The sequence below is a fragment of the Tripterygium wilfordii genome, chromosome 4, assembly GCF_013401445.1.
Source record: "Tripterygium wilfordii isolate XIE 37 chromosome 4, ASM1340144v1, whole genome shotgun sequence".
Lineage (NCBI taxonomy): Eukaryota > Viridiplantae > Streptophyta > Magnoliopsida > Celastrales > Celastraceae > Tripterygium > Tripterygium wilfordii.
The window spans coordinates 1286595-1298617 of NC_052235.1; the positions used below are offsets into that span (position 1 = coordinate 1286595).

General features: G+C 39.2%; 2 protein-coding genes across 2 annotated transcripts; one reads left to right on the forward strand and one right to left on the reverse strand.

Moving 5' to 3' along the window:
* The first annotated feature begins 1561 nt into the window (after nt 1–1561).
* LOC119996023 lies at nt 1562–8787 on the forward strand. The gene is made up of 5 exons (XM_038842520.1): nt 1562–1782; nt 1940–4427; nt 4711–6435; nt 7285–7537; nt 7633–8787. Exons 2-5 carry the CDS (start codon nt 2019–2021, stop codon nt 8217–8219), a joined length of 4974 nt encoding a protein of 1657 aa, XP_038698448.1. The 5' UTR covers nt 1562–1782; nt 1940–2018; the 3' UTR covers nt 8220–8787.
* A 560-nt stretch (nt 8788–9347) lies between these two features.
* LOC119996024 (molybdate transporter 1) lies at nt 9348–10947 on the reverse strand. Its single transcript, XM_038842521.1, has one exon. It carries the CDS (start codon nt 10896–10898, stop codon nt 9501–9503), a length of 1398 nt encoding a protein of 465 aa, XP_038698449.1. The 5' UTR covers nt 10899–10947; the 3' UTR covers nt 9348–9500.
* Between the last annotated feature and the right edge of the window lie 1076 nt (nt 10948–12023).

Here is a 12023-nt window from a genome sequence, read left to right on the forward strand (position 1 = left end):
TCTTGTAAAAACGTGAACCTTTTTTTGGTTATTTGCTTCCTTCTAACGTTCCGATTTTCAAAATTTATTGTCGAAATGTTCTTTCATAAGCCAACTCGACTATATTATGATATGTGAATAACATAATCATGATATTGAAATTGCTTAAAAAAAATCGTATGTCAAATTTGAGAATTGATTACAACGACATTAGTATGATGTGAACTTTAATCTCATCAAATAAAATTAAACTGGCAATAGACAAAAATAAAAAAAGACGCAATGTATAATATATAAGAGCCATCGGTTTTTTTCCTTGAGTACTTATACATTTTTTTATTGTTATATTTCATCACGACAATAAGATTGATAAATTTTTTTAAGGTCAAAATGCGTAATTGCATTACATTAGTAAATATCAATATAGAACACCACATTATGCGATAATTTTTTTCACCCAATGGATAAACAAAACTCATTAATCATATGGATGATTGTCATGGTTAATCCAAATTAATGAGGCACCTAGACAACAATTGAATCATCTAACCAATCGATCCGTATTCTAAAACATTGAATCAATCTAATTGGCATTTGAAATGACTATTATACTTTTTATTTAGGTAACGAAATGTCTTATTATCATTAAAAAAATGTTTATAATGAAAAATAATAAGCCTTTAAAATATGTAAAATTTGGTTACTTTAATTGTCATCCTCTCTTTAAATCACTTGTATGATACTCTAATGATAAATTTTTCAAAGACAATCATATGGACTAGTACGGTCCTGTATTCAATTTCTAATAAAAATAATATTTTTGTGATCACATTTTGAGTTTTGACATAACTCATCTCTTCGTAAAGTGAAAAATTTATATGCGCCTGAGTTTGACGATCCGAACTTAAACTAATATCAAATGTTCAAAAAGTAAATTTATACGAGAAGGAGTTTTAACTTAAATATGTGAAATTTCATTTGTCTAATCGCCTTTTCATTAACCACGTCACTCTCTACGTGCTAGACTCTCCTACACTGGCATAGGTACTACTCATTGTGCACGCGCTACTTGGACCTTACCAAGTGGCATTCAGATCTTTCAAATCCATGCGGCGTCCTCGAAAAGCGAGTTTCTGTGTAATACGTACTCTGGAGAGTGGTCACTTAACTTGTTCAACGACATCTGGCACCTCAGCAGTGTCATACTGTGATGGCAATTTAGATATTTTATAATTCTACAGGGGCAAATGTTCGTTGGAAAAATTGGAAAAGTCATTTTATGCACTTTTTTTTAACGTTTTCGCGATATGGAATTTCTTGAACTACAACGCAACTCTGTAATTCAATTGACATCTCAGCCCTCCACGTGTGGGTTAACGGAATGGTGACCGTTTATTTTCATTCGTCTACACCGAAAATACTGATCCATATTTATTTATCCTAGGGCTCAGAACAGCCGAAGAAGACAAATTCGGAATCTAACGATTGTTGTCGTGCAACGTAGCAGAATCACCACGAAGCTCTAATTTTCGCTTGATTTTTAAATTTTAATGACTTAATTTTTTTCCTTATTTCCGATCTAAACCCTATGCTCATGAAAACCAAAAGAACCCCAGCTCCACTCCCCCGTCTCTCACGGTTTGAGTTGAAATTCCAAAATTCTCAAAGAATTGGTGGCAATATTTGATCAATCTATTAGGGCTTCGATTCAAAATATACAGATGCAGGTCCCTGCAGATGTTTCAAGTTCGCGTCACTACGTTTTTGTTGAAGTAATTGGTTTTTATTGAAATGTCGATCCAGGTATAAATGTGTTTTTTTGCGAATTTGTGCTGATTTGTGCAATTAACGTGTTTAATTTCTATCATCATAGACGAATGTGGCTTGATCGTTGAGTTTATGAATTTTGTGTTGATATTCTGAGGGATTTTTCGTGACTTTTGGTGTGTTGTTGTTGCAGATCTGAAATGTATAATGGAATGTGAAATTTGGGGGTTTTCACTTTTTCATACTTGGATTGAGACATTGATTAGTTGTTAATGGAAAATATAATAGGAAGCTCTCATGGTGCGGAAATTCCTAAGAAATCAAGATCATTGGATCTTAAGAGCCTGTACAAATCTAAGGACACAAAGGATGCTGAGAACAAGAGTGCCAAACGAAAGGGCATTGTACATCATGGCAGTGATGGCGGGAAGAGCAACAAGAGGAAGAAGAGTAATGGCAGCAAGAGTTTGGATGAAGTGTACAATGGTAGTGTGAGTTTGGGGCAACGCGAGTCCAAGAACCCGAACTTGGGGTCAACTAAGAAACTAAAAAATGGTAGTGATATTAGCAGGATCCCATTTAGTTTGGATGATACGATTGCTAGAATCCCAAAGCGTAAACGCGACTTTGTGGGGCGAAGCAAATTTGAGAGCAGTGGTCAACCATTGAAACTATTTGGGCAGTCCAGTAATAAATTGGACCTTGTTGGTCATACAGAGAAGGTTAGTGAGGATGATTTCTCCAGTCATGCAGAAAAGATTAATGGTGATGATTTAGGCTATGCTGTTGAATCCTCAAAGGTTAATAAGATTGAGGATTTTGATGATTTTAAGGAAGATAGAAATAGTGAATCAAGTTCAGCTCAGCATTTGAAGAAGGAACATGGACGGCTGGATCATTCATTAATAAACAATGGTGATTTATCATTGAAGAAATCAAGGAAGAGCCGTAGGAAAAGGGAGGTTCTGGACCTGCATACTAAAAGTGCCACAAAGGAGGCTGAGCCTATTGTTGGGACTTGTACTAATGAGTTGCAAGATGATGATGAGGAGAACCTTGAAGAGAATGCAGCAAGGATGCTTTCGTCGCGGTTCGATCCAAGTTGTACTGGGTTTTCTTCTAACAGCAGAGTGTCTGTTTCTCCACCAGCTAATGGATTATCATTTTTGTTATCTTCTCGTCAGGATTTTGTTACGCGTGGAGCCAAGTATTTTTCTGGTTCTGAGTCTGCATCTATTGATACTACTGGCAGGATGTTGAGACCGAGGAAGCAGGAAAAAGAGAATGGTCACTCAAGGAAGAGGCGCCATTATTATGAAATTTTCTCTCGGGAAATGGATGCACATTGGGTATTGAAACGGAAAATCAAGGTATTTTGGCCCCTGGACCAGAGTTGGTATTATGGTCTTGTGAATGATTATGATGAAGAAAGAAAGCTTCATCATGTTAAATACGATGATCGTGACGAGGAGTGGATTAGCCTTCAAAATGAGAGATTTAAACTTTTGTTGCTTCCCGGTGAAGTTCCTTCCATGGAGGAGTGGAAAAGATCTGCTTTAGAAGGTGAGCATCCTGATGATGGGAAGTTACGGTTGAAGCCCAGCAAAGATAAAGAAAAGAAAGATTTGGCTGCTGAAGATGATGATTATATTGGTGGCTGTATGGATACGGAGCCCATAATCTCCTGGTTGGCTCGATCTTCTCGTCGGGTCAAATCTTCACCTTTTTATGCCTTGAAGAAACAGAAGACAACTGGTGATCTATCTTCAACATCTGTGGCTGATGAAGCTGTGGGTACATGTGATGATGGAGGCACCTTGAATGGGCACAAAATTGGTTTATCTAATGGATCTTCATTGCTAGACAGGTTAGGGAATACCTCAGATACCTCATGTTTCTCCAGAGACAACAAATTTACCATTGTTTACTTTAGAAGGCGGTTTCGCAAAACGAACAATGTGCCGTGCCATGCTTCTTCAGCAAATAGTGTTTCTGGAGCATTTGAATCTGTTTCTGCTCTTGCCACTGTTGATGAGTTCAAGGCTTTTGAAAATGATATATCTATCCAAAGGTTGGATCCTGATGATGCTTTGTCACCCATCGAGAATGTATTATCTTTTAAGTTAACCATTCCATCGATAGAATCCGCACAGTTGAGGTTTGAGTTTGATTTCCCTGTGCTTTCAGTCCTGAACCACTCATTTGGGGCAGAGAATGCTTGGTTGTTTCGTGCTATGTTACTGCTACAGTATGGTACAGTAATGGCTACATGGCCAAGGGTTCACTTGGAGATTGTTGTTGTTGATAATGTGGTCGGGTTGAGGTTTCTCTTGTTTGAAGGTTGTTTGGGGCAGGCTGTTGCATTTGTTTTCCAGCTCTTAACTATGTTTCATCAACCTGATGAGTCGGGAAAGTATGCTTATCTGCAGTTACCTGTAACTTCTGTCAGGTTCAAATTTTCTTGCATTCAGCGCCTTAGAAAGCATCTTGTATTTGCATTTTACAAATTCTCTGAAGTGAAGAAATCAAAGTGGGCGTTTCTTGACCGTGAGCTTAAAAGGCATTGCTTGCTCACTAGGCAGCTTCCTTTGTCAGAGTGCACTTATGATAACATTAAGGCACTACAAGATGGAAATCAATTACTCAGTTGTTCTACTTGCAAGAATTCTGCATTATTTGAGGTATACCTATTGACTTTATGTATGGATCCTTTTGAACTTGATGCGTGGTTTTCATGTAGCTTATAGTTTTTCCTAGGATTGAAATGGAGTTAGATTTTCAATCATCTTGGTTTCAACTTTTTATACTATCCTTTTTCTATTTTACGTATTTTGCGTATTAATAATTACCCAATTTGATTAGTAGATATGCTTCATGGTTGGGTTTTGTGCTTCTGGTAATGTAATGTGTGTTTTTTGCTTTGCTTCATTATGCTTAATAACTGGTATCTTTGTCATTGACCAGGGATTGAGGAGGAGGTCAAGGATTGCTATGAAACTAATTGGTATCTCTCGAGAATCCGCCTCTGGGGATGCCAGCCACTTTTCTGATTTGGACAAGAAGAATAGTTTCTTTCCTGCATTTGCACTTTGTTTCACTGCTGCACCGACTTTCTTTCTTAGTTTGCATTTAAAGCTGATTATGGAACAAAGCATGACTCATATCAGCTTTCGGGACCATGATTCAGATGATGGCTCTACTTTGGAGGACTGCTTCAACAAATGTTTAGAGAGTCCTCTTGAATATATGTTGAGGGCTCCATTAATTGAGCATGTTTGTAGTGGATGCTTGTCTGGTACAAATTCAGTTTTGAATGTTGCTGATCTCTCTGCTTCCAGTCAAATAAAGTTGTCTTCAGAGTACAATCAGAATGATGGTCCAAATTTTGCTGGTTCTGTGAGCTCCGACAATCCTGAGAAAGTTGGCTATGATTCTATCCATTTAGAGAAGTATCAAAGCAACAGCTCAGTGAAGGAACATTATGATTTGTCATCAAGTCCATTAGTTGATAGAAATAAGTTGGATAATGGATCTCATTCCCTTCTGAAGGATATCACGGTTGAAATTCCCTCACGTACTCAGTTTGAAAAGCATGTTGAGCAGGAAACCGGTTGTGCTCAACAGTCCAGTGATTTACCGTGGCATATGAATGGTAGTGTTATCTCCAGCCCAAACCCGACTGCTCCCAGAAGTAACTGGCATCGGCACCAAAGTAGTTCTTCATTTGGGTACCTTGCACACGGACAGTCAGATGGAAAGGCTGATCTTTTCCATGGTAATTTTGGGAATGGACCGAAGAAGCCACGAACTCGGGTTTCGTACACACTGCCTTTTGGAAGTTTTGAATATGGATCAAAGGATAAAAGCCTTTCCCAGAAAGGTCTTCCTCACAAACGAATTAGAAAGGCTAGTGAAAAGAGGTCATCAGATGGTGTTAGAGTATTGCAAAGGAATTTGGAGTTATCTTGTGAAGCAAATGTGTTAATCACCCTTGGAGATCGAGGGTGCAGAGAATGTGGGGCACAGGTGGTACTGGAGCTTTTCGATCGTAGTGAATGGAAGCTTGCAATAAAAGTTTCAGGGGCTACAAAGTATTCATACAAGGCACATCAATTTCTGCAGCCTGGTTCCACAAACCGATTCACACATGCTATGATGTGGAAAGGTGGAAAGGATTGGATTCTGGAGTTCCCTGATAGGAGCCAATGGAGTCGTTTCAAAGAGATGCATGAAGAATGCTATAATAGGAACATTCGTGCTGCTTCAGTAAAAAATATTCCTATACCTGGTGTTCGCTTGATAGAAGAACATGACGAAAATGGAACAGAAGTCACCTTTTTTCGAAGTTCTAAGTATTATCGGCAGGTTGAAACAGATATTGAGATGGCTTTGAATCGGTCACGTGTCTTATATGACATGGATAGTGATGATGAGCAGTGGATATTTAAATATCGAAGTTCTTCAGTAACTGAAAGCAGTGGCTTGTGGAAGATTTCTGAGGAAATGTTTGAGAAGATAATGGACATGTTTGAGAAGGCTGCGTATGTGGAGCAGTGTGATCACTTCTCATCCGATGAAGTAGAAGGTCTTATGGCTGGAGTTGGGCCCATGGGAGCAATCAAAAGCATTCATGAGCATTGGCGGCAGAAGAGGCAGAGGAAAGGAATGCCTTTAATCCGCCATCTTCAGGTAACTCCTGAATTTCTTTAATAACTTTTCATGATTTTAATTTCATTTAGGTATCTAATCACGTCTTTGGTGCCTAAGAATTAATTAGGATTGATTGGCATTTTGATATTGTTTAGTTCACTAAAGTGTCTTCAATATTCATTAATGTGTTCATAAGATTTCTTAAAGTTATTTTGGTCGCTTGGGGTGCATCTGCTTTGGAGGTCGAATTTCAACGTAGTGGTAATCTTTTCTTTACTGAGTGGTAATCTTTTCAACAATGTTCATATTTGATCAATTTGCTTCCTTGTTTGAGGCATCTTTTTTTGGAGGGAGGAACAGTAGAGATTTCCGTGGAACCTTTGATTAGGATCTCGAAACAGTATTATAGAACTTGTTTGTACTTATCAAAAAAAAAAAGAACTCCTTTGTAGAGATGATTTTTCTTGGGTCTTCACTTTATTTCATATCAAACACAGATCCGGGCATTTTTAAGTTTGCACAGCAAATGGGACTGGCAAATTGTACTTCCCAGTTCAGATTGGTTACTGGTGCTTGGATTCAGAATGTTCAGAAACAATGTCTTTCTTTCTGCTGAAATGTTGTCTGCTACTCTGCATTCTGTCTGATCTGTGCATGGCTGTAGAGGCTTTCCTTTCCGGCTTGTACCATCTCATGCAACCTCTGTTGTTAACTAAAATTTATCTCATGGTTCCATAGATTGTAGAGCTGTCTTATTTGTTTTTGCTGGTTTAGAAAATAGAACTTATATTTAGTGTTAATTTTGCAGGTTTTTTTTTGTTGTTCATTTTTGTCTTAAATATCATGTTAATCCTGATACAATTGCTCAATTGTGCTGAGTTTGTTCAGTCGCCACTATGGGAAAGATATCAAGACCAAGTGAGAGAGTGGGAGCTAGCAACATCCAAAGGCAATACAACACTCGCAAATGGGTGCATGGACAAAGTTATTGCTGTTGAGAAGCCGTCTATGTTTGCTTTCTGCTTGAAACCACGGGGCTTGGAAGTCCCAAATAAGGGTTCAAAACAAAGGACACAGAGGAAAATTTCTCTTGCTGCGCAAAGTAATACCATCGTAGATCATGATGGTTTGCATTCTTATGGTAGGTCCTCACCAATATGTGAAACATACTTTATTTGATTCATTGTGTTGGCGGACCTTTTCTCTAATATCAATCTCTTTTTTTTTGGGTCTTAGGACGAAGATTAAATGGTTTTTATCTTGGGGACAACAAATTTCTGTACGCCGGCCTCAACTATGAATCTTTGGATGATTCTCCCTTGCCTCAGACGTCCCCAAGGGTATTCTCACCAGGGGATCCAAATAGTATGGGATACTTTTCAATGGGAAGTGATGGGATTGATAAGTTTCACTACCCAAAACTTAAAAAGAGTAAGTCAAGGAAATTCAGAATGTATGAGTCTCCTAAGGACTCGCAGATCGAGGCTTCATATAGTCCGAGAGTTACGGGCAAGAGAAATGGAGTTCGTCCTTTGAATTTGGGGTTCTCTCATTGGCCAACACAACGACATTACCACCCTGACTTTCCTCTGAGGCAGGGACTTGAACAGTTGGATGGTTCTGAGCTTGATGAATTCAGGCTGCGTGATGCATCTGGTGCAGCGCAGCATGCGCGTAATATGGCTAAACTCAAGAGAGAAAAGGCTCAGAGATTGCATTACGGAGCAGATATGGCAATTCAGAAGGCTGTTGTTGCTCTTATGACCGCTGATGCAATCAAAGCTTCTTTTGAAAACTTAAATGGCGATGGATGGAGTGACTAAGTGAAAAGGGAGACGAAAATAAAACTAATGTTGTCAACACCTTCAGCTTGCCATTCTCTATAGTCCAGGGATTTGCTGGCGGAATTGGCATGTGTTTGGCTGGAATGAGCAAGTTGTTTCTTGTCGTTATTGGTCACCTTTTGTTCCAATCCATGTTGTTCCAGATGGTTTTTAACAGAATGGTGTCACATCAGAAAAAGAGAAGAATCTTTTTGCCCCTGCCACTCGATTTATCATTGTCATGTGGCTCCATGGGTTCTCTCTACTTACTGGTTATTTTGGTCCTCGTAGTAGATTTACTCGGTGTACTGATCTTGCAGGTCAGGAATGCATAGGAATTTAGGCTGCCAATCCTTGTACAGATTTTTTTTCCCCTCTTCAATTTCCCTTAAAATAATACAACACGGGTTAGTATTGATATTTCAATATATGTGGACATTGTTGAGACCACCTCTAGAAATGTAGTTATGTACCAGCCGGAGTGCTTTATTTCTAGAAAGGAAACATTCTGTATGTGATCATCTTATATTCATGGAGATCCCGCATAGGCTTAGATTTCCTTCTCAAACCATTGAGCCATTTTTCTTCTAGCTTTTTTTATATGTGGTGCGAAGAATGCTTGATTATTGCCTGTAAAATTTTAGTGCATCGTTTTGTTGAAACGTCTGGAAACTGGGGCCAATTAATTTTAAAAAAAACAACAGACAAGGCCAGTCTGCGAAAGCCCGGTCAATTTGACTAATTTGTTAGGCTGTTAGCCGTTTAGCTGAAGTGGAAGTCATGGTCTCTGTTTGTGCGTGTTCTCCTCATCTTTGGTTGAGAGGCGGCAGTGGGATCTAACAGTGGAGATATGAGTTGTAGGGTTTGCTTTGTTTTGCTTATATCGTTTTGTTTCCTTGCTGCTTTTGATTATCGAAGGATGTTGAATCCTGTTAACTGTTGTTAACCAAGTGGCGACCCTCGAATTTCTCCGAGACGAATATCAGCTTCTTGTCTTTGTTCCTCAGTGAGCAAGGCTGTGCAAGGTACATAAACAACCTCTCTGTACTCCTTACTACCCGGATTATTGTATTTGTTTCTATTATATGCAGACATAAAAAATAAAAAATAAACCATGACTGCTTCTGCTTGTGATGTAGTTAAAGATTGTTGATGATTTTATTTCCATGGACATGAACGGCATGGGAACAAACGGCATGCAAGTAATGCCCAAGGGCGGTTGGAGTCTCCCCTCCTCATCTAGTTTGGGGGCTTAACAGCAAAAAACAGAGTTTAACCAATCTAAATAGTAGATTTGCCCAAGTTTCTCAGCCTGAGCACAACATACACAACAATTCCACACAGAAACCCAAGTGCTGCACTTGAACCCACAAGTGAAACAGCAGTGCATAGGAGCATCACAAAGACATCCTCCTTTGTGTTCATGTCCCTTGCAGCCATGGCTAGCTCAACCCCAGCAAATAATAGTAGCACCCCCAACACCCCAACAGGAAACTGGTTCAGCACCATCACCAATGAAGTCCCCAAAACCAAACCCAAGACCAATTTCACTACACCAAGAATGGCAACACACCCACCACTTCTCCCTCCAAACTTGTACTGCCCAGCAAGACCACCTGCACCATGGCAACAAGGCATGGCACCAAACCAACATCCCACCAAGTTCATTAGGCCTACGGTAACCGACACCGATGAGGCCGAGAAGTCTTTGCCTGGAAAAAGATCTGATGACAATTTACAAACCGCAATCACTGAATTCAATATGGATAATGGAAGTTGAGGAATTGTCCCTTTAATAAACCCTTTCTTCCATGAATGTTTTGTCATCTCCACAATTTTTATAGGAGATGGACCAAACTTGAAGCCTTTCACTAAATCAGGCTTTCTTATGAAAGCCAACACTACACCCAACAGAAACACCATGAGTGCAGAAGGAAGTGAATACACAATCTCCCTCAATTTTGAACCCTTACTCCTTGGCCTTTCTTCAATACCCATTTCCCTATCAGTCTCTCTTCCATTACTTCCGTCCTCCCCTGCACCATTGATGATTATAATAAAGCAAGCACACACAAGTGCCAGAAGCAACCCATCCAATCCCAACCAGTGCCTTTCACCTTTAGGTTTTGACTTTTTAGAGAAATCCTGAATATCTCTGATGTATTTCACAGCAGTCAATGCAAATGACAAGCCTTGTGAGAGCTGAATCCCCCTAACAACACAGAGAGGAATTAACTTATACACGAATTGCATCAACCCTGTCACACCCAGAACAAACAAGATTCCTCCGGTCAAAACTCCGGCAGCCATTATTTCCGGGACACCGAAATCCGACCCACTTGAGATAGCCGCAGCAGCAATCGATTTCATTGGTTGGACTGGCATTGGAACACCGTATATGACACCAGTGACAAAATTGTACACACCAGTGAATATCAGTGTTGTGCCTAGATTAAGGTCTGCCACTAGTGTTAGGGCAATCACTATTGGTATATAAGTTCCCAAATCCCCCATCGCACCATTCAATTCGCCCCATTTGGATCGGAAGGCCAAGTTGTTCTTCAAACCTTGAAGTACGTTGTTTGAATGAAATCTGGACATGGGTTTGTTATTGTTGGTCTCGGAAAAGCCTTCAATGGCTTCCCTGTGTGGGTCTTGGAGGTGTATTTGAGCGTCCATCGTTGTATTGAGTATGGACTGTGAAATAAATGTGGCTTGTTTGATTGGGTTTATATTTTGGCAGAGAGTTGACTTGTCTCTTGGAATATGTACTGTGACAGAAATTGGCTTGTTACATTGGGTTATTATAATATTATAAGAAGAGGCCATCATGGAATGAAAAATATATGCCGCTCGTTGTGGCATGATGTAACGGGCTAATGGCATCTTATCTCTCTTTTTGAGTTCAAACCAAAAACAAACTTTTGGGATAAGCATCTTTCCACAACTTTTTTAAAAAAATATTGAAAACTCAAACTTAGTATTTTTTTTAAATTATTTTGTATGTTTCTTGATTATTTCTCTTTTGCTAAAAGGAAAAAGAAAATTTTCTTTTGATGAATAATTAGAAATGAAAATTTAAATTTAAATGGTTTTCAACGCATAAGGAAGTTTCATTACTATTAAGATTTAATAAGCAAAATATAATTTTGATGAATAATTAGAAATGAAAATTTCAATGCTAGTCAACGCATAAGGAAACTTTATTATTATTAGGATTTACTAAGAAAAATATGATTTATCATAAAAGGAGAATTTTGTTAACAAATTAGTTCAATTGGTTAGGTTTACCTTACCGGTTTAGTAATTCTAGTCGAAGGAGTATTTGAACCCAACCCAATCACTCACAAGTCCAGCCCAATACTTACCAAGCCCGATCTCATGTTTGCTACTTGGTAGAGCCGAGTCGAAAGAGTGTGGGAAGTTGGAACCCGACCCAATGGTCTTTCCCAGCCTGGTCCCATGTTTTGGGCTAGTTATAATTGATTGGGTTGGCTTTACCTGAGTCGAAACTCGAAAGAGCATTCGAGCCCAACCAAAGTTTCCCAAGTCCAGCCGAATCCTAGCTTTGTACGGTCGAATGTTTGGTGGTACGGTCGTAATTTTAGACTGGCAGTCAAAGAAACCCCGAGACGGCGATACCCCCACTTCTCCAATCAGTCGTTCTCTAGTATCAGCGCTTGCAAGGCACTTAGCAGTAAGCTAATTCAAGCTTCTTTGCTTGTTTCATTATCTCTAGTTTCTCGCAACTCTTTCCTTACTGTCTCCCGCTTTTAATTCTGTGTCTTTTTTTCACTCTTATTT

Bases quoted from the DNA above. Each gene is read 5' to 3' on its own strand.
- LOC119996023 (XM_038842520.1), top strand. From the start codon at position 2,019: ATGGAAAATATAATAGGAAGCTCTCATGGTGCGGAAATTCCTAAGAAA. The intron at 4,428-4,710 runs GTATACCTATTG...GTCATTGACCAG, and splicing joins AGAATTCTGCATTATTTGAG to GGATTGAGGAGGAGGTCAAG. The intron at 7,538-7,632 runs GTAGGTCCTCAC...TTTGGGTCTTAG, and splicing joins TGATGGTTTGCATTCTTATG to GACGAAGATTAAATGGTTTT.
- LOC119996024 (XM_038842521.1), bottom strand. From the start codon at position 10,898: ATGGACGCTCAAATACACCTCCAAGACCCACACAGGGAAGCCATTGAA.